At 42.3% G+C, this 22,455-nt stretch overlaps 1 protein-coding gene across 7 annotated transcripts in view; it reads right to left on the bottom strand.

The window, feature by feature from the left end:
* SUSD6 (sushi domain containing 6) overlaps positions 1-22,455 on the bottom strand; it is a 78,507-nt gene that overhangs the window by 11,390 nt on the left and 44,662 nt on the right. For all 7 annotated transcript variants that reach the window (XM_053979834.1, XM_053979830.1, XM_053979837.1 and 4 more), the window contains one exon: positions 413-610. In XM_053979834.1, the coding sequence (XP_053835809.1) occupies positions 413-610 (198 nt within the window). The remainder of the gene's footprint in view (positions 1-412; positions 611-22,455) is intronic.

Genomic DNA, 22,455 nt, shown 5'->3' with positions numbered 1-22,455 from the left:
TAACCTGTTTGCAAGGAATATTGACTCTATACACACACACAGCCTCACTGAGGGAGAGGTACTTTCAAACCCATCAAGGAAAACCAGACAGCATGGAAAATGCTACTGTTAGGGCTTCCAGCATTTCTGGGATGAGAGCCTCAAGATAAGAGGCTCCACATAAGTAACAAGTTGCCTACTTCATACTTCTGTCCATAGCTTTTCTCCTTGTGTTCGGAACTCTTAAGTCTGCATCTGACTGGCTGCTACTGAAGAGACATTTTTAAGAAAGAGTCGTGATTGTGAGCTGCATTTATGAGATTGCTGGAGCAATGAGAGTCAGCCATATGGACTTCCTGAGCACCACACAAAGTGCTTAAGGATAATCTGAAAAGTCAATGCAAGGGCAATTCTAGAGTCAGGGAACACTCACCTGGGCTGAGTCTGCAGCTGACTTCCATGGCTGGGTTCCACTCTCCATTCTTGCATGTCAAGTATTTATAATCTCCTTTCAGCATGTAGCCTTCAACACACAGATACTCTATGACACTGCCTGAAGTCAGAGGGTTGTTGCAGGGGCTAGGGTGGCATTTGTAGCCTCCATTCTCAGGTTGTGGTGGCTGGGGACAATCTGGTAAAAAAGAAAGTACCATGAAGGACATCTTTGAGGAAGACACCTATTACACAGTATATATGAAACATAGGCAGACTTCCACCTACAAACACCCACTAAATTAGGAAACTACTAAAACCGAGAAGAAAGGCTGTTACACAATGGCAGAGAACGCCTCTGATAAAGTTTCTGTGATTGTTAAATACTGCTTGTTATCCCAGTAGTACAGTCCAACTGGCAGGCACCAAACTGGTGATATTTTTGAATAGTGACACAACATAGATTCTGCATGTCAGAGGCCCAGAAAATCCTTACTGCTATCTTTTCCCCACAGCTGTTTCACCAGAGACTGGGGTGAACCTAACAACCAGGCTTTCCTATTAGTGTGGCAGGGGAAGAGCATGAGACCTATTCAAAGGAAAGAGGAATGCAAAAACCCCTCTGTACTATGGGTACAGAGTGTCAAGGTGCAGACCTGCCCCATCATAAGGCACCCTAGAAGCCTGTAAAAGCACACAGATTTTAACTATTTTACACAGATATGCCATCAACAAGATTGGCAACAGAGCTTTGTTGCAGTAAGATGAACTTCTTCACTGAAAGGGTGGTCAGGAGTTGAAAAAGGCTGCACACAGGATGGTGAAGACACCATCCCTGGAAGAGTTCAAGAAACAACTGGACATGGCACTTAGTGCTATGGTTTAGTTACATGGTGCTGTTCCATCAAAGGTTGGACTTGATCATTTCAAGAGGACTTCTAGGACCAAATGTTCTAGTCTACTTTTAAAAAGGAATTCAGTGTATTATGAAAACATTTATTAAAAAACCTCTCTGTTTACCTGTATGAACTCTAGGGTGTTAAAAGTGCTTCACATTCCTTCTTGCACCTTCATTATCCTGACTAGTGGGTATAGGCACATATGGTATCTGGCACATAACAGAACTTTTCTTGCAGAATTTTCAATAGCATTCAAATAAAAACAACAAACCGAAATTGAGGAAACTGCACTGAAAACAGGATATTTGTCTTGATCAGAACTTCCTCTCTTCTGACAGGTCACAATGACCCTTCAGAACAGCCCCAATAACTTCCCCTGACAACACATATCTGCCTGGTTGAAAGATGGAGAAATCCAGATTTTTCCCTTAAAATTCACATCAGCCTCCCAGACTTCATAAAAGAAATACATCATAGATTCCTCTTGAGACATTTTGGGGCATAGAAAAATCAGTCAACCCATCCAGAGTGCTCAGTCAGAGCATGGTGACCCAGGCCTGTCCTTAAACCCCAGAGCACACATTCTCTCATGCTCTACCTTTAAGTGACCCACTTACTGTGAGACAAACAGCAACAAACAGCTGGGCAAAGTTCAAGTAATTGGATTTTGAGTAAGATTTAAGAAGGAAAAGAAAACTTGAGATTCATTCACTGTGGAAAAATTTGCCACATTGTCTTAGTGCAAATGACTCTTGAACCTAAACACCTGTGAGAATGCAGCACAGGTAGTGCTTGTAAATGCCAATAAACCCTGAGATGAAGTGCTGACTGAAGCCAAAAATGCTCTGCTATGAGTTCTGCCAGCTTTATAACTGCAATTCAATTTACTTCTTCAGAAAAGGTTAACAGGGGTCTAAGCAGCAGCTTTTCAAGAGGACTTTGTTCTTGAGGATTTATTCTTAAATAAGCTTCAGAGAAGCCACTGTCCTGTGCCTCATGAGTTTTAACTGTTACCTCTTCTGTGCTTTTCAACTTTTCTTTCTGCAATAATTTTCTAACCAATGTTTTAATCCTGAACCTTCTGAGGCTAAACTTCCTTTCACTGTGAGCCTGTAAAACATCGCAGGGCAATTGGTATCAGCCAAAGCAACAGATTACTGGCACATTTCACATTCAAGCACACAGACAAATGCCCTGGTTCATCTGCAGTCCAGGAGAGGTTTTTTTTTTTTTTTTCTACATTGCAAAATCATTTGAACACCAGAGATATTTTTAGCAGTTTAACAGGTGCCTCTCCTGGCACTGGTGAAGAGCTGTGGGTAAAAGCCAGTGTCACCACAGCAGCTGCCAAAACTCAAGAGCAGACAGGACAACTTTCCTACACATTTTTATACCACAGCAGGTACCTGGAATTGCTTGGGAGTCATGCACAGCATCTTTCCACTGACTGCAGCAAAGAGCTCAGTCCCGTGGTTCCCTTTTCTTCTGAGCTGTGCCATGCGTAAGCCTGCCCACTGCACTAGGAGCCCTTTTGCACACAGAAGCAGCTCACTGTTGGTTCCCCTTCTATAATAAAGTGCCACCTACACTGATGAGATTTCTCAGTTATGTACAAAAATCAGCCAGCCAACAAGAAACAGGCACTCATTTACATTGCAATAGAACTCTCAAAGGCTTGGAAGCACCACCACCATCAGGCAACTGCAGAGTCCTCATTTGCTCTTCTCAGGTAAGGTCTTCAGGAAATGCACAGCTATTCAACTGCAAACTGGATTCCCCTTCACCTCCACAGACCACTTGGTCAGGAAAGAAGAGCAGCAGCTGCTAGGTGTGTTCAGGCAGTTATGCCTGACTTGTCCTATTCACAGGGAAGGGATTGCAGAATTAGCCACCTCCCCTCTACCCCCAACCTTCATTTGTCATCACAGTATCCAGGAGTGCACAAGTATTTTAAAATGTCACCTTCACTGTGATGGAAGAACACTGCCTGTGTGCTGGAAAATAGATAAAAAAGGTCTGGGTTAGGCAGCCAGAACATCAACACCTTCCACCCTCAACATGATTGAGCTGCTGATCCTGGACTGTCCTTTGCAAGGCAGCCTCAGGGGGACAAAGCTTCTCAGAGCCTGCAGCTTTGGGGAGGTCTACTAGACAGTGTTGATGGCACTGAAAATTGCTGAAGGTAAGGCTTGGGTGGGTAAGAGGATGAAATGGTGGTACCTGAAAAACTGAGAAAGTCAAATACCTCTGCTCCCTACTGGACTAGCTCTCTCTCCCCCTGGCATCTCTGACAGAATACACCTCTGCAAACCAGGGCCCAGTCCAGCATAACAGAGGCATCCAGAATGCCTGGGACAGACAATGCAGCAATCTGTTTCCTAAGCTTTCACTGCCCTCACCTTTCACACTCTCCGTAATAGGTTTCTTCAACTTCCTCCATATGTGCACTGTAAACTGGGGCTAATAGAAGAAAAAGTACAAGTTTGATTCTGCACAACCCTTTACATCTCCAGCAACAAAGCTTATACCCCAAGAGTGCAGCACCAGTATGTTCACAGCAATGCAGAGGCAGAGCATCCCATTTACTGCTGTCCACAGAATAAACACTGACACTTCAGGGGTGAAAGAAGCTGGGTACCAACTGCTGCCAGAACGCACACCCAGAGCAGCCTGCTCCTGGCTATGGTTAGCGGCCAGAAGGTGCAGGCGCCTGGGGCTGCCTGTGTCAACTGTTTATTACAGCTCTGGAGCACGGCTGTTGGGATGCTTCAGTACTGGGAACAGAAAGATACATGCAGGAATTTCATCAACTCCCTCCCTGAAACACATATTTTTGGAAGTATCCCAGGGCTTGTGAGATATCTTAAGACAAATGTTCATGTAGAGGAGGGAAAAGTTAGAGAGCCAAGTTACAGAAGTCACCAACTTCCTAGGGGGTTACTGACATTCTAGGCTTGCAACGCTATTGCCAGGATCTTGATTCATCAAGCTTTCAGGATGCACAGAAATAGGCTTTAAGAATTTCTCCACTTTGTGCAAAGGGAGCAAATACTCCCAAAGGCCCAGTTTGTAGGAGGTACTGAAGTTTATGACATCTCCTGAGAGAACTAGTTCTCTGCCAGCATACACTGCTGGAAAACAGGAAGGAAATAGAAGTCCAAAGACTTAGAATATCATTGAACTCTGTTCAGAGGCAAAGAATTGTCATTTCCAGACTGACAGGCAGAAATTAAGTTATGCACTGGAGCGTCTGCAAATGCCATTCCAAACAACTAAGTATTTAATATACCATTTTTTAATATGCAAATGAAAAAAAATACTAAGTCAGTATGTACCTCCACCCAGTGTCCCACCAAATCACCTATAAGCACCATATTTTTTTGTTTTGGTCATATGAAAAAATACTGTCCTCCTTCAAGGAGGGTTAGCTGCTCTGATGTTCTTTGAATAGCTGTTACCAGCTTGACAATAACCACCACAACACTAAGGAACCTCTTTTTCGTTGCAGTAAGAGCAACATCACATTGTACCTTCACCAGTTCCCTTCCCCATGGCTCTCCTTCAAGTAGCCATCCTCACTTGCTTCCTCTTCCACCAGATTCACAGACTGCTGTGAGGAGCTGGAATCCAGCTTCTTTTAGAGACAGTAAGAGATGTCAGTTGGCCAAATTGATTAATCTAATCATCAAACAATGAAATGGTTCTTTCATGTCCTGGCTGAGCTGAAGCTGAGCAGTGGTCCTGAATGCCAACCTGATGCAGAACTAAAAGCATTTCCAGCATAATGTCACAAAGACACAAACCCGAGCTACGGTCATATATAATGCCACAGATGGAAGCATATGGTCTGTTGTGTGCTGACACAAAAGTGAGGGATTTAAGTGCTCAGAACATAAACCACAGAAGCACAGTTAAGCCTTGATCACTGAGAGTGAAATTCACAGATAAGCAGAAGATTTACAAAGCTCAAGCAGGATGAGCCTGTTGTGGCAAGGACGAAGAACAATACACTTCACTCACACATACAAAGAAAGATTAAATCATACTTCAATATGACTGGGTAATTGTCACAGAATTAAAAAAGCTCCCCAGTATTAACCTTCTTTGCACAGGCACAACACCACACAGAAGTCTAAGAGCTCTCTACAGTCTAATTTCCTTGGCACTGTCTCTTATTTTTTTCAATCAATAAGATTCATGGACTCTACTAGGGGTCTTACACCCCTCTTTTCTGCACCAAGCACTTGAACTTTTTCAGTCACTAACCTGTTTTACTGGGCAGTCTGACTATACAAAGATGAAAACCCAATCCTCCTTAAAAAAATGCATTCTTATGAGAAGGAAAAAACCAAAATCCAAACAAGCAACTAAACAAAAAAAACCCCAACCAACCAATAAACCAAGCAAGCAAACAAATAAACCCTTCTAATCATGATCTATTTGTGTATAGCATTGCTTAACGATAGGATGTTTCACACTGAACATCCAGTAATAGTTGTTCTTCTCCACAGCAAGGCACAAAGGTCAGTAAAACTAGGACAGGAACAGTTTTGACAAAATAAAGTTGCTCTTTACATGACTCAGGCCCAAATCCTGGCAACTTCAAGAGGAAGCTGGACACAGCCTCAGGTGAATGCCTCACTGACTACACAAGCGCTCCAGCAGGTTTGACTATCCTCAGAGCAGTGGCCGAGGAGCCTTACAGGTCTACACTGAAGTACTTTGGAAGCCATTTGTGCTTACACACATCTGCTGGATGCCCTGAGCATGGGCCCTACTTGGGTACTGTTAACACCTCCTGGCCTTTTAGACATACCACAATTTTTGTGTGATGTGGAAACTAGAAATGGAAGATGCTAAGCTCAGTACTTCTCTTTCTTCATCTACAATATTTACTCGATTTAACAGATACTATCAAGACTTACAGAAGAAAAACATCCTACAATCAAAACCCACCCTCTAATCAAGATAAATATTCCCCTGGCTAGTCTGGTTAAACTTGTCATGATGTCTCATGTCAGCAGGTCTTACCTGGTGAGCCAACATCTCTGTGAAGCAGAACACAATTTAACACCCAATTAAATTGTCCCAGTGCTAGAGGCCATGCTATTTCTTTCATGCTGTTTCCCCTGAAGCCTGATGCTAACTTTCTTGTACTACTTTGATTGCCCTACAGTAGGATTTCTGTGGAATAGCTCAGAAAACATTGTCTTGCCTCAAGGCCTGGCACTTTTTTGTCTCTTCTTGTTTCTCTTGTTTCTCCTGTCACATAGGAACGTTTCCTCCTGGTCACAGTCATTTCCTGTTCACTCTCTTACAAGTTATGCTTCAGCACATTCCACAATAGCCAGGAGAACTTCTCTGTCCAAGTCTCAGTTCTCCCAAACATTGTCACCTTTATTCTTTCAGACTTGCCACCAGCCTTAAAAACAGCATATCTAGAAAAGCACCCAAAATAAACACAAGATATCCCCATCTTCCACTTACTTGTCCCTGCTACAGAGAACTTCAATTTCCAACTTGGATAATTTGTGTGTGCATCACCTCAGTATAGCTGAGGGAACTGCAAAAGCTATTACTAATTTCTGGCAAGGACCTTCCAAACAGCCCCAAACTCTAAGGGAGTAAGCCTCCCTCTCTACTCCCACCTTCAATCTGGGTCTTGCCACAGCTAAATGGCTGGTCTGAAATACGAATTCCATCTGAAGCCTTCTGCAGAGGCTGTGCATTTTCAGCATCTCAGAATTGAGGTTCAGGTTTAACACCATGCTGAAAACAACTGAGCCAGATTCACAGTTCTTTTCCAGTTAGTGCCCCAAACAGGCTTGCACTAATACTGGGGTTTTTATCAATTGCTATTTGCATGCAGATACACAGGGCTTCATCTTTTTTTTTTTACACCATGCTTTTTCACAAAAAAAACCATGAAAGCCTGATGCAGTCAGCAGGCTAGAAGTGCAAGCCAGGGAGCAGCAAGAATGCTCACTTCAGCTTCTACAGGGTCTGGCAATTCTAGCGGCGTGCTGCCCACGGATCCCACTCAGGGGTGACACTGAACATTGGTTTAGCTTCAGCAAATGCATTCAGTTGCTTCCTAACAAGAGCTCTGGCCATATTTGCTAAGAGAAGAGACACTTTTTTCTCTCCTTGCAGAGTTTCAGTTCTTGCCAGCAGGGCGCTACCTGACCTCTCCGCTAATCTCCTGGTTGTTTAGTAAGCCAATAAGGAAATAATTTACTCCTCCCTTTGCCCATTTCTTGGATATACTCCTAACTTCTGTCACCAGTACTCAGAGAAGCATGAATGTGATCCAACCAGATAATAGCATCAGTGCTGTGCTTAGCCACACAGCAGGATAGTCAGCCACAGTACCAAGCTGACTTAGCAGCTTCTTGAGCAACAACAGAGGATCGCATCAGCCGCACAGTGCTGCAGACTCCAGTGCCTCAGGTTACACCTAACAGAACCACTGCAAGTAACTTTATTAAAATTTGTTTGGCTTGGGTCTTCTTTGGTTTTGTTTTGGTGTGTTTGTTGGGGTCTGGGGGTTTTTCTTGCTTTTCAGTGTAACTTTTCCTCTCAGGGAACACATGGTCTCAAACACTGCCAACATTTGCTGTGGTAGGACAGATCCTTACCTAGCTTATGATGAACTCAAACCCCACTATGCACCTACTGAGAGAAAAAACCACGAAAAGTAGCACCAAAACTAAAGGCACACATGCAACTGGCATACATGCCATTTTCAACAACAAACACTTATTTTATAAGCCCGTTGGAACTATTGGACAGGAAATTCACTGTCCAAGTTAGTTGCTTCTTTATCCCCTATGCTCTGCAGAGTCTAGGCTAAAAGTGGTTTCCTGCCTTGAGAAGAAAAAAATATTTTAAAAAAAAAAAAATATATATATATATACACCTATTTTATTCAAAGAACATACAGCTACTTATCATGTCCTTCTAACCCAAAACCCCTGCTGTGTCATTCTCTGGGGGAACAGGGGAAAACAGGCTGAATGAAGAACAAAAATATTCCACAAGCTTCTTTTCAGTAAGGAATTTTTCTTCTTAAACCAGGGCCTTCAGTCACAGAAGACTTCCTTCTGCCTGAGACAGGACTGGTGTTTGGCTCCAGGAGCCTTCTGTAGAGAGGGAGATGATGGAGGAAGATGACTAGCCAGCTTTGCTTTCAGTGTGAAATCCAGAGAGGCAATATCCTTGTTTTTTCCTCTCCTCCCCTGCACACACAGACCAGCGTATAACCAGCAGAAGCCACTTTTGGCAGCCCCTCCCTCAGCAGCTCTTCAGTTTTAGTAAGAAGCAAGTCTGTTACAATTTCATACCCTTTTTAGACTAGCTTTGTCAACTGAACACCATCTTTTACCAAAGAAAGAAACACTTCCTAGGCAGTTGGTCTGGAGAGAAAAAGCACCTTGATAAGCTTTGATCAACAGCACTGCCGCTCCCCACCCACACCTTCCTTCCTGTTGAGAAAGCAATAACAAGGGGATGTGCTTTAGTGGTAGTTAGAAAAGCAGTCACCCCCACCCACGTTTTCCAACAAGAGTGCCAGTTCCATTTCTGAATGCTAAATACCTTCAGGTTTCCAACTAACCATGCTTGCCTGGATGCAATCAAAAGCTTTCAGCACAGCAGCTTCCCGCTATGCACCCTCTGCTCCTGCATTGTCCTTCCCAGGCAGAGAGCCTGGATTAATATTAGGCTAGGAAATTGCTCATCAAGTATTTCACGGACAAACGTCACTGCTTGTAACAGCAGGTTTGTGCTGAACACAAAGAGCCACATACTTTACACTGGGGTTTCTCTTGGCAGGCTGGCTCCAAGAAGCACAATGACCAGATCTGAGAATAATATTTGAGATTTTATCCTCTTCCAGCATCTTCAGAGCATTTTTTAGCCCACACAATGGAATTCCAACACAAATGTGTGCTGCAGTCATTAGAAAGCCTTCTCCCTAGAGGACAAGACGGTCTCTCCTGGTGGAGGTGAAGCATGCTTTGCTCTCCTTTCAAGCAGCTTGAGGTATTAGTGGGGTTTTTTGGTTTACTGCCCACCAGTGTACTAACCTGTGTGTTTTAATTATACAAACACAGTAGCCGCAGATAGAACATGTGAAAAGGGACCCAGACTGAAGCCATCCTCTGCCAGCTGGCAAGAGCTGACAACTTGGTGTGTTTCTAGCCAGACAGGATTCACTCCGTAGAACACAGATTGCCAGATGACCAGGTTTTCCACTGGTCTGTAATTTCTGGGGATGAGATGGGGATTGGAAGCAGGAGAACAGATTTTGAATGTTCTCCTTTTCAACACTCTGGTTTTCTCTAGCACATGAGCAGATGGGTCATTTCCCAAAGGGGCAAACCTGATACAGCAGCTGCTGCTGAGGCCTAGTCACAACAGCTGAGGCTAAAGGACCTCTTTATATTTAACTTACAGGAGGCAGAAGTCAATAAAAGGCCTCCATTGTGAGTGCACACACTTCTCACTGACCCTGCCCCTAAAACATTTTAAGCCTTCCTAAAACACACTGCAAAACATAACCCTCTTTTGGGTTATGTGTATTAAGCAGGGGCCAAAGTCCACTGAAAAATAAGCTCTCTGTCTTTACTGGCTCCAGATGCTGCTTATTCTGAAGTCACAGACAGAAGACCAAACTGAGCAGGACTGGAGTCTTCACAGGGAAATTAACAGTTTCCCCAGAAAGGGCATACTCTGAAGAGGAGGCTTATTTTTTTTAATGTCATAATGAGGGTAAATGAGAAGAACCAAAGCAAAGAGATTTGTATATATAATCATATAGCTGTGCATCTATATAATTAGACACAAGCACTTAAAATGTGTACAGTAACAGGCACCCCTCACAGCCATCCCATACACAGTAAAGCTGCATTTTTTTTTCTTTCTCCTTCTTTATTTTTCCCCCCTTAGGGCAGGGGAAGAAAAAGCAAGAAAGAAAAGACTCTAATTGCAGCCTTCCACCAATGCAGTCGCCATCTGGTAACTCAAGAGACACATGGAGACGAATTATCTTAATTAACATGTTACAACAGTATTTTAAAAAAAATCTATGCTTATTAACACTCAGCTGTGATTAGCCAACCACGGAGGAAGCCTGCTAGTGTAACATTAATTATGGGTCTTGTCTGTCTTTCTATTAGAAATATGATTTTTTTTTTAAACCCCCAGTAGTTTATCTATCTCCTAAAAAGAAAACCATTAGCATCAAAGCTTACTATAAAATGCAAATTATATTTATGTTCTACAAGAGTCAAAATGTTTAGGCTATATGAAGCTGCCACTGGTGCTTCTACAGTGCTACAGATTGTCTGGATATAAAACATACTTATCTCTGCCCCTTAGAAAGCCTTGCTTCAGTTAAAGAACTCCCAGTGTCACTGATATTTTGGCAGAAAACTAAATGTTGTATCTTTCAAGTTCCTTTCCCCCTTCAAAACAGGACAGACTTTGCTGTATGCTAGGCAGTTGGAAAACCAAGATGCAAATTCCAGGTCTAATAAAAACCACATCTGTGAAAGGAAGATTTCTGCGATGGAAAGCAGCAACCAAACACAACTGCACTCCAGCAGCACATCTGCCTCCCTAGAAGAGTGCTACTCACTGTGACAACTGTATTATTTCCCCTGTATGAAGCCCACCTGTAATATGGTCCCCTCAGATACATTCCTGAGTGAGTCAGCCTGACAGGCTCCGAGACTAACATTGCCAAGTTTTTCAGACTTTCTGAAAAACTTTCAGTTTTTCTGTGTTATGTTTGCACAGGGCTGGCCGCAGCAGGGCTCTCATCCGTGCCAGGCATTCTGGACATCAGGATAACACCAAATCATAAGACAAAAACCTGGTGCTTCTAAACAAAGCCAGGATGATAAATGAATTCCGGAAACATTAAAGGAGGAGGAAGCAAACCGGGAACAACTGCAGAAGTGCTTTTAAGATGTTCTGATACGGTAATCTTACTGCTGCACACACACACAAAAATAAATTAAAGTTATTGGTGATGTGTGTGGAAGCTCATGAAGCTTACTTATGTCCCATAAAGATGAAGAGCAGCTGACCAGTACTTTACAACATCCCATACTGCCAGGACAGCATAAACAATTTGCATCTGGGCTGCAGTTGGAGTCAGCAGTACAGTGGCTGCAAAAAAGCCAATTTAATACAGAAACTTGTTCATGGGTGCATGGGCACAGTGCAGCTTTCCAAGTGGCCACATTTCATTTGCTTTTGTTTTCTAAGGCTGCTGCCAGCCTCCCTGTACCTTCTTCCAACCACCCTATAATTATTTTCACATGTTCCAAGAAGGAAATTAAGCAAGTGCTGTAACAACACTTTGTATAATCAAAAGGTTCCAGATTCTGCTTTTGAACCCAAAAGCCAGTAGCTTTTGGGTTCAGGGGTAACCTCTCAGTTCAGGGGCAACCTGCACATATACCCCCACTGTTTCCTTGTCTGTTCCTAAGTGGGTTTTCAGCTTGTATATAGTAATACCCTAAGGTGGATTTTTTTTTTTTAGGATAAAAGCCTGACACACACTATGGGGCTCTGGTGTAATGAAAAACATCTCACGGTTCAGTAAGAACAATGAGACAGTATAGGGAAAAACAGAACTATGCTCTTCAGCATAACATGATATTCATACTGATTTAGCACACCAGGTTTTGCTAGGATGCAGGTGACTGGTCTGTAAAGACCTGACTGAAATGAATACAGTCCCTCTATTGACACTAGGTGAGCACACCAGGGAAACATACCCTAAAGACACAGCAGAGCAAAACCTGTCTCTACTAGCAAGTGGCATAAGGCCTTCAATTTAGCAGTGCTTCAGGAAACTTAACTTGCTTATAAATTTCCATATGGCTACAAAACTTCCACTCCTGAAACTTCAGCCTAGTACAGCAATCAGGTTCCTTTTCCCAATAAGGCCTTAGAAGTTCTTGCTATGAGAGTTTTCCAAAATATGTCCCTGTTGAAGACTCTAGCATGGCCACTCCAGCTCAGGAAGACACATGATAACACCAACAGCAGTAAGAATCCATTTCTCCCTGTCCACCATGAGGTGAAACTCAGGCAGACACCATCAACCACCAGAACAACTGGCTTCCCCTTACCCTAGAGGCCAGTTCATGCCCACGTCCTAATCCCAGTTCTGTTACGGGTTACTCTGACAGTTGACAAAGATCAATGCACAGTCATAAGTCTGTTCATGAGGCAGTCCTAAAGTCCAAGGGGACATTGGAATCTCTGAAGTAATAATTTTTGAGTTTAGATACACTAGACAAGTCAACTTTAAAGCTCTGCCCTGGTAGGCCTCCTTCATTCACTAATGAATCTTTTGCAACTGATTCATTTCTCATCCTTTCAGCAGCAGCAGCTGTCGCCTCTGACTCAGCCTATCCAAAATGCACTCATTTGGAAGTTTGGCCAAGGCTGATCTAGTAATGGCTTGTGCACAGGAGAGCGCTGTGCACTAAATGTTGTTCCACCTTCATCTGTGTGGAAATCAAACTGGAAAGCTCAGAGCCCTGGGTTACTGAAGTTTTTCTATGCAGTTCATCTACTGACAGATTTGCTGGGAAAGGTGGTTAAGGACAGTGATCCTGAAATTCCAATCTGATACACCAACACACACAGGAAAGTACTTTTTCATTCTGCCATGCTATTTCTCTTCTGGCTTTTGGCTCTGCTCAGGACCACTGAACATAACAGAATCCAATATCTGGGCAGATCTGTTTAGCCTTTAAGAATGACTCATCTGTATCACGGGACTTGTCAAAACAAGCACTCAGATAATTTACTACTGACTGAGCAGAACTGCAAAGACTTATTATCCCTGTCTCGCTGGAAAGCCTCTCTTGAGCACAGTCATATTTTCAGTCTAGATGTGGTTAGTTTAGCTGTGAGTATTAAGTCATCTTTTCTAGCAGCTTTAGAGAAGCTCAGCATCACAAACAACTTCTCTACAGAGTCCAGCATGACAGAAAAAAGAAAAACCCCAGACCCACCTGAACACTCCTCAAGTCATCCTGTTCGAAGTCAGACTGCACAATAACAGAAGTACTGCACATGGCAAACATACCTTTCCCAGACACCCCAGTCCTGCAGACTCCCACTTATGCAAGTTCAGTCAGTCTGAGCTTCACTTTCTTGAATGGACAGCTGATACAGACTCAATCCAAACTCTAACAATTCAAGATAAGATAGAGTGAAGCTGAAGAACTCATCTTCAAAGAAAAGTAAGAAGTTTCTTCTACTGAGACAAGTTAGCTGTGACACACCTCTCCAAATTGCCTAACACTTGAACAGTGTCACGGCAATTTAAGAGCTAGGGAGATGATGGTAGGAAAGGTGGTGTCAGACCCTGTATAACCTGCACTGAAATTTAACACCCACTCAGTAAGTAATCTCTATTTATTGGCAATACAAATAATTAAAGAGTATTTTTTGGCAAGAAGGGAGGAAATCCAGTGAAGCTACCAGTAAGCTTACTTTGTGACTGGAGCATCACTAGCAAGAGGCATCAAGGTCTGGTGGGATGCTGCTGCTACTTTGATTTACCAGTCACAGAAGACATGATCAGCTCTGACAGAACAGGCAAAGTCCCACACATTCCACCAACTCAGAGTCTGCTGGGGATCAAATGGTACATGGAAAGAAAATAGTAACTTGGTATTATGCATACAAATGCACTGTATAGAAAATTCAGATTATCAGCCACCTTCTTTGAGAAGACTGTCTTGCTATACAGATGTACTTATTTCAAAGTGTTTGTTTTTTCATGTCCATTTTCCCAGTCCCTACCAACAGCTCTATGCAAATCAATGGATATGAAATAGCAACTGTCAAAAGCATTCCTAGCAGCAAACGTGAATTCTTCCTTTCTTTGTAGCTTCTCATCCCAAATACTCACAGGGTAAACACAGCTGAACTGAAACAAGCCAGGATTGGGAAACTGTTCAAAAAACAAGCTCCTTCCACAGCTGGCAAAAGAAGTGTTCAGAGATGATGTGTAAAAGGAGTTCTCACCCTTTGAAATTACTTGTCCTTTGACACTTTCACTATAGCCACTGGAATCAAAGCACAGGCATGGCAAAATATCCAGCTGAAAATGCATGTAATAATAATTAAAAAAAAAAGGTCAGAAGTAGCAACTGCCAAGATAGAACTCATTTGTAGCCCTTGATGGCTGATAAAAATGTAGGAAAAGATGAAATACCATCTGTCCATTTGACATAAGAAGAAATTATAAAACATACAACCCCAAACCCTATAGTGTTACCATTTTCAAAAACAAAATCTTTAGGAAATAAATCAGGTCTCCTCAAGGACTAAACTTCAATTTTGTTGCTCTGCAATTCACTGCTTTTAAGCAATAAGAAATACAAGACTACATATTCTTTGCTTCTTGTTTATATTCCCTGGCAACCTAGAGAGGTTCTTTGTTCTGTAACAATTAAAAAGCCAAGTTAAAGCCACAAAACAAAACAAAGATTCTCCTAATGCTTTATTATGGGGTTGCTTTTCATAGGAAGGTTTGGGTTGAAAGGGACCCTGAAGATCACCTAGTTCCAAACCCCCTGCAATGGGCTGGGACACTTCCCACTCGATCTTGCAGTGCTACCCTCTCTTCTTCTGCTTCTTGCATGCCAGCTGTTTTTTTTTTTAATATTGTTTGTGACATTTCATTAAGTTTCATTTATTGTTCTGAGGCACTTATTTGCACAGCATTCTCAAGTGGCTTCCTTCAGCTACATCTTATCTATACAGCATCATTAGTCCTGTCAGAGCAGTTCTTGCTAAACCAGCAGTATTTCTCAGGGCAATGTACATTTAACAGGATAACAACAGCGAGAAAATGCTTAATTTAATTTTGATTCCATAAAGCACCAAGAATCACACCTTTGTGACTGCATTTTACCTGGACCATTCTTGACTTCAACAGGCCAAGTCTGATAGATACTGTTAAAATTTCCTACCAGCCAGAACTTGAGGTCTAGGACAGTACCTTGTTGAAAAGGAGAGATTATGGCAGGCCAGTTTCTTCCAGACAATTCAGCTCATTTTCAGATGCTGTTCCAAACCCTGTTTCCTTGACTACCACAAAAACCAAAACAGCATGGGACCATTTTGTTTGTTGTCTTCCACACAGCATTTACAGCATCAAGTTGGAGATATTTCAAGTCCCTCCTGAGCTTCTTACAGATTTTTCTCCTCCTATCTCAAATCTTACTGCTCCTCATCACAGCTATCTTCCACCAAACATGCATGAGTAAATTCCTGCTCAGCTCTCAGCATTCCCTCACATCAGACAATAGTTTTAACTCCTGTTTCAACTACCTAGCTCCATAAAAGAGACAGTGTGGTCAGATGGGGTTTGCAAGGTGTGTTTTGTTTTTCTTTGGGTTGGGTGTAGGATTTGGGGTTTTTTTTTATGCATTTAATTGTGAGGAGAGTTTTTGCAGGTTTCAGCAATGTTTAATGTTATTATTACATCTGCAAGGTTAATAGATAATAATAGTATCCACTACATTGCTACTTGTTCCTTTTTGTCTAAATTGTCAAATCCAACAGGACAACATTTCAAACTTGATTTCAAGAGCTGCAAAACCATCTTATCACAGAGAGACCTATGAGAATGAAAAGCTGATTTTATGCTGCAAGACATCATTATAATAGCTTAGTTCTGTGATCCTCTGAAAAAGAGGATGAGGTGGGAAAGCCAGATTACTCAAAAAAACCCCACAAAATAATTACTTAAAGGATTTATTTATTTATAGGTTCATGATTCCCTAGAGCATAAAATCTGTTCCACTACCTAGGTTAACACAGCATATATATGTACAGACACTGATCTAGCAGACAGCTTTCACAACCACCACCTAACTCGGGCTTTGGAAGGGAAACAGTAAGCAAGAGCAACCAAGACAGTGGGAGAAGTTATAGCCTGTCAGCTAAAAACAACATAATCTTTCCCAAATCATGCAAGAACAAAGCAGTTTCAAGTTCTTACACAGAAAAGAAAAGCGTATTTCAGATGCTCTCCAGGGAAGAATGCAGTAGAGGAAGCTGTTGCAGCATGCCTGAGTGCCACAGGAAGTGCTCTGCTGAGCACAAAAGAGAAAAATTCATGAGCACTCTCAGCTTCCTCAGAGCTGAGGCCTGAGCTCAGAGGAATGCTGAGAACACCCTGGAGAGTCCTCACCCTCACACAGCTAGACCCAGATCTGCCTCCCACATCATCACATGAACATACATGGTAGGAAGCAAGTATCCAAATCCCAGCTCTTCCCCAGTATCAGTGCTCCCATCTAATACTCCCTGAACCTAGCAAAACAATCCCCAGCCCACAAGAGGGGAGGGCAGAGGTTATGCTCGCTCTCTCTACAGAACCAGTTGCTGAACCTGCCTTACACCTTCCCAGTCCTCACCAGGTTTCTGCCAATCAGTGTTGACATCAGCCACATCCAGGCCCTGGGCACTGACTCAGCAAGCCCCACTTCTGTGAGGATGCACCTCACAAGCAGATCATCTCACATTTTCAAGAAGAACACAAGATCTCTCCACATATAAGGCAACCCATATCCTCATGCATTTTCCCAGGTCACTTTTCCAGGGAGCTGAAGAAAGCGCTTCCTACACAGGACTCCCTAAAGAGAGGGCTTAATTGGGGCTCAGTTAGTTCTGAGGCACCAGCCACCCACACAAGGCTGGCAGACAAGGCACGGGGTCTTCAGGAGCCCTGCACCTTTCCAGAACGGAAGCTGAGGTTTAAGCCAGGCCACTGACTTCAGACCACTCTCAGTCACTAGGTCTATATCTGAACAGTTCCCATGTTAATTCAGTTCCTGAACTAAGGAGTCTTTCTTCCTCATTTAAATATTCACTAGTTAATGCAGTTTTTCTTTCTCCCTGCAGCAGATGATGTAATTTCTCTCATTACATCTTCTGGACTGTAATTCAGTAGAGAGGCAATAAACCACCAAGAGTTTTGGCCAGGTGAAGTTCACCAGCAGACAAAAATGAAGACCCCAGACAGTGAAAATAAAGAGTGCACAGGCAGTGTGTCCCTACAACAACTCTTTCTGAGCTGTAGAACGTCTGTGTCAGGCTACACTCTAATGTCCCTGCAGCTGCTCGGAGTAGCTCAGTCTAGCACAGGGTTTGGCAAAAATGCCCAGACAATGCTGACAGGTTTCTTGGTAATGAAGTGGAAGATTCCCATGCAAATTTGAGATCCATTTACTATACGGTTCAACCTCTTTACAATTAGTAAAAGTTTCTCACACAAAGGAAATGGAAGATTTGAAGAAATTGTGCTAAAAATAGCAAAACTGCTGCCCCCCAGACAGAGACAGACTTGGGAACTCTCCTGGCTGTGTATGCAGACTCCTTGAGAATGCTTAAATAACATGCCTGGGAACTAGTGGGAAAAACAGCATGGAGGGAAGTTATTTGAAGCTGATAAATGAACATCCAGAGTATAAAATACAGTTGCAGAGAAAAAACAGGAGTCCATTTTCTAAATCAGTTACTGTTCTGTAACTGATTTCTTTTTCATACCAATATAGAAAATTTCACAGAACAGCACATGCATTTAATCAGGAAGAATAAGTATTACAGGGAAACAATGTATAGAGCAATCTGAGAGCTCCAAACCCAAACCTGAGCACTTGGGCTAAGTTTACTGAACACATGGGGTCTTGAACACATACCGTCTAGGAAGCCTAACACACCAGCAGCAGGTATTACAAGGTCATTCTGATACTAAAGACAGAACTCCTTTACCCAGACCTTTCCTGGGTTTGTTCATTTGTTTCCCCATCTCCTCCATATGATTGGGGAAAATGATATTTGAAATTATTAGGGGAAGGAAACAAGACAAAACCCACTGTTTTAGTAGTAGGGTAACAGGCATTGCAGAACCATGTTCAGCAGGCAGCAGGGAGCTACCAGGACAAAAGGCAATACAAAGATGCCACAGCCACTTCTTTCAAACTTCTGGTAATTTTCTATTCTTCCAACCTCCTCCACCTCCATAAGATTTGCTCAGCACACAGGAATTACTCTTTCTTACCAGACAGATCCCACAGACACTGTCAGAACCTTCTTCCTCTTGCCAATTATAGTCAAAGACTGTCCAAAGACTGTTGTGCTCAATTTCACAGCGCTCATATCGTGTTAGACAGTCTGCAGCACCATCCTTTATTCTGCCCCTTGTCCACCCCTGCCTTTTCTGTTAACTTCTTAGAAAAGGCTACTTTAGCCACACTTAGTATTGAGGGTGCTACTCACAAAAACAGCTACATTCTGGCAGCTGACATGGAGAGCAGATGACAATGTTCCTAAGAGATGCCTTAGCCTCTGTTGAACATAGTTCAAGTTTGGGAAAGAAGGGAGAAGTGTTAAAAGTACCTACTTCCCAAATGGACTTCCTTATAAATCATCTGTATCTTTCATTCATGAGGGTGTTAATGAAATATTTAATAGTCCCATCTAATCTTAAGAATTCTTGTGTCCTCCCAAATCACTGCTTACTGATTGGAGCACTCAACTGGAGTTTGACAACACATCCTCCAGCTAATACCACTTGCATGCACACAAGAGCCTTCTAAAATCTCACAAGGGATATATTAGTACCAATGTAGGAAAAGCCTTTTCCAAAACCTCTGGATTACGTAGATCTTTTTACCTAGGATCCAGGCATTTCCAAATCACTATTTCTAAAATACATGTTCAAGAATTAGCACTGGCAAGATATATATTTTCAGTCTCTCATAGTCACCCAGCAACAAACCTCAAAACAGATTCTCAGTTCTTAACATAATGCTGCAATTGTGCAAAAGCTATTTTGTGGCTAAACACTATTTTACTGTGTGAACTCCCACCAGAAGTCAAAATGATTTCCCAAAAAACAGAAAGAGTATTTAATGTCTAGAAAACTAGTATGTTCCTCAAAAGATAGACTGACTTCTCTTTTCAATGCTTTTTTTTTTGGTATCTTGTCTGAGGACAAAGAAAGCAGAAGTCTCCCAAGCACTGGGAGAAGTCCTGGATTATGACACTGGACCTTTTTCTCCCCCATTTTTCCTCCCAGTCTATATGGCTTTATCAGAAAGTAGGGTAGAGATGTCTGCTTATATCAAATGCCATGTTCTACTTTCATAGCCCTGCCCCCACAAGCACCCAAACTTAAAACCGTAAACACAAATCACAGCAACCTAGTTATTGCACATCAAAGCTGTCACCGTCACTCATTCTCAGGGGAGAAGACACAACCAGACAGCTGACATTCACTCTTTAGCTCACAGCGTAAACAGAAACCAAATCACAATATCTCTTCTGCTGCTCTGGTAAGGCATTGATCCCACACTACCCTGGAACAACTACCCTACCAGGCCTAGACTCCAACTGCACCTGTGTTTTCCTCTTAATAGCTGTGCTTTCTGAAGTTATCTCTTACTGGTCTTTTAAAACTCCTCATCACAATGAAAGTTACTGCAGTAGTGTGTAGAACACACTCCAACAAGAGCATTTCTCTGTTCCAGAGGCAGTTTGTGACCACATACTTTCTTATTCAAGGGCACATACCTCTGCCAAGTACAGAAATTGCTTGCACTGAAAAGCAAAGTAACATTCAAGGCTTTATTTTAACACAATTAGAGCAGCTTGAAAAGTAAGAAGCTGTCATCATGCAGCAGGCAAAACTACATGGGCTAATGTTATGTGTTCCAAAGACCACTGCTTGGAAACTTCTAATCCCAGTCTAGCACATGTACTGGCAACAGATTTCCAGTCTAGACTCCGGAAAAAGCTCCCAGAAAAGTAGTTTTTTCCATAACAGTCCATTCTGACAGGAGGTTATGTGGCTGCAGATAGAAAATTTGGACATAACAAGTGACTTGCTCTCCTCAGTAAAAGTGGTCAAAAGCAAGGCTCATGGCAATGGGAACATAACATGACAAGCCTCTTGAGCAACAAGACCATAGCGAGTTTCTGCCTAGAGGTGCAAAATGCCTGCACAGGCAGGGCCATACTGCAGTAAAGGAGATCTCCAGGGCTGCAGTGGCTGAGAGGAACAAGAGGAACAACAAGGATGGTTTTGCAATAGGTGCAGATGGTATTGTCTGGGGATACATAGACACCAAGAGGAAAAGGCATACAGTACTACACTGCCTTCCTGAAACAACTCAAAACAGACTGCCATCACTGCAAATTGTTTAAGGAGATGGATTTAAGCCTTCTTTCAGATGCTTCCTCAGTCTGCTTATGGTCAAGCAACCTTTGGAGAAAGCCAGCTTCAGTGTCTGTTCATGGATTTCCAAATGTTACTTAGTTGCTCTGTTAATCTCATGTTACTCAGTTGTAATGGGAATTTTGCAGCTCTCCTTCAGTAATGTACTGCCTACAAATTTAAGCAACAGAATACCAAATCACTCTTTCAGATTGTTAAACACACTGAGCAAAATTTTCAGCAGTGTTTGCATGATTTGAGACATCCTCTCCCAACTGACTACCAGTGGGACACAAGCACTTTGGAAAATTTCATTTGATGGTAATGTACCTGACATCAGAGCCTCAGAGACATCCCACTAGGTATCTTCCTAATTTAAAGAAGATGCACTACTGTTTTTCTTTGCTATTTACTTGCTTAGTTGCTATATCTCTTTATAAAGACCTGTTCAAGCTGACAAAAGAACAAACAATTTAGTGGAATCTAAACTATACCATTAAGAAGTGAGAAATTTATGACACATGTTTTAATTATTATACTGAGACCCTTTCCTGGCAATCTGCCCCATCTCCTTTCTCCTACCTCATGCACTCTTGCTGCTTGTTACACAGAATCCCATTACTTCATATAGCCATTTCCTCTCCATATTTGTCTCTATTTTTTTGCTGACAGGAACAAAAGAAAGAACAACTTTATTATTACAAGGATCTATTTGAAAATCAGTATCTCACTTGCTTCCCTGCATTTAGAATTGCATCATATATTGCCCTGGTTTCTCCCTCTCAATACATCAGAGGCAAATTAATCCAGTTCTCAACATCTGACACAAAGCACTTGCAATGAGGGATATAGTGGTTAAGGTCTCATGTCTTCAATTATTTTTACTGAATTGCTTCTTCTATTAAAATTTGCAGTCTTGTAAGAAGTATGTTTGAAAAAAGCCACAAGTTTGCTACTAGCTATTTCCAAGTAATTAAATTCATTAATCCAAACAGGGAGCGAGGGAAATAAAACTACTTTCTCCTTCATGCTTTTCCCCCTCCTCTTACTCCATAATAATTATAAATGCTCTTAACTCACAAAATATTATGACCAGTGCCTATTCATTCGGGTTTTTGCTGTCCTTATCTTTCTTTTGCAAACCTTAAAACAGTAATTGCCCTGAAATCAGAAAGAATAAAAGGGTTTTCCCCACAGTAAACCTCAAACTTCATCAGACTCTCAGAAACAAGGCTGTTTGTTGCTTCTTGCATTCTTTAGTTCTTAGGTTTTTAGTTCACAGTATTCAGATTTACAGTTTTCCTTTTTCTGCAGCCTGCTTCCACCACGATACAGAATATTTAATTTCTACCATCATTACCAGAAAAGGAGTTTTGAAAAGAGGATGCAGAAACTCACACATCCCAAAACCAGACACACATAGGTGCACAGGAGCTAAGCTGAACTGTAAATTCAAAAGCCTGTACAACTAGAGCTGGTAGTACAGCAACTCAGTGACTAACTTCCCAAGGAGACAGCCGGTCGCTTTGCATAGCTGTGTGTGCTGCTGCATCTGCAGAAACAGGAAAAAGGAGAGGACGAGACAGAACGATCACAGCTTTCTGTCCAGCACACGGCACCCAGAAGCTCCACCTTTCCTCTGTGCGCGTTCAAATGAACACCTAATGTTTAAGAAACTCCATCCTTGTTGAAGTTTATAGACAGAAGTGCCCTCCATGGAAATATGCAGATTAGAACATGCCTGGAGATGGGCAGAGCTCGAAATACACTGAATAAGCACACACACATTGTCAGCAGCCACCACGCTACTGCAAGGCCTTCCACAGTTCCTGTTTTCACACAGATAAGTTAAATGCCTCATTTTCTCAGCACACCAAA

Source organism: Vidua macroura, chromosome 6, assembly GCF_024509145.1.
Source record: "Vidua macroura isolate BioBank_ID:100142 chromosome 6, ASM2450914v1, whole genome shotgun sequence".
NCBI classification, from domain to species: Eukaryota; Metazoa; Chordata; class Aves; order Passeriformes; family Viduidae; genus Vidua; species Vidua macroura.
Note: the sequence above shows the minus strand (reverse complement) of the source record. Positions and strands in the feature narration are given on the sequence as shown.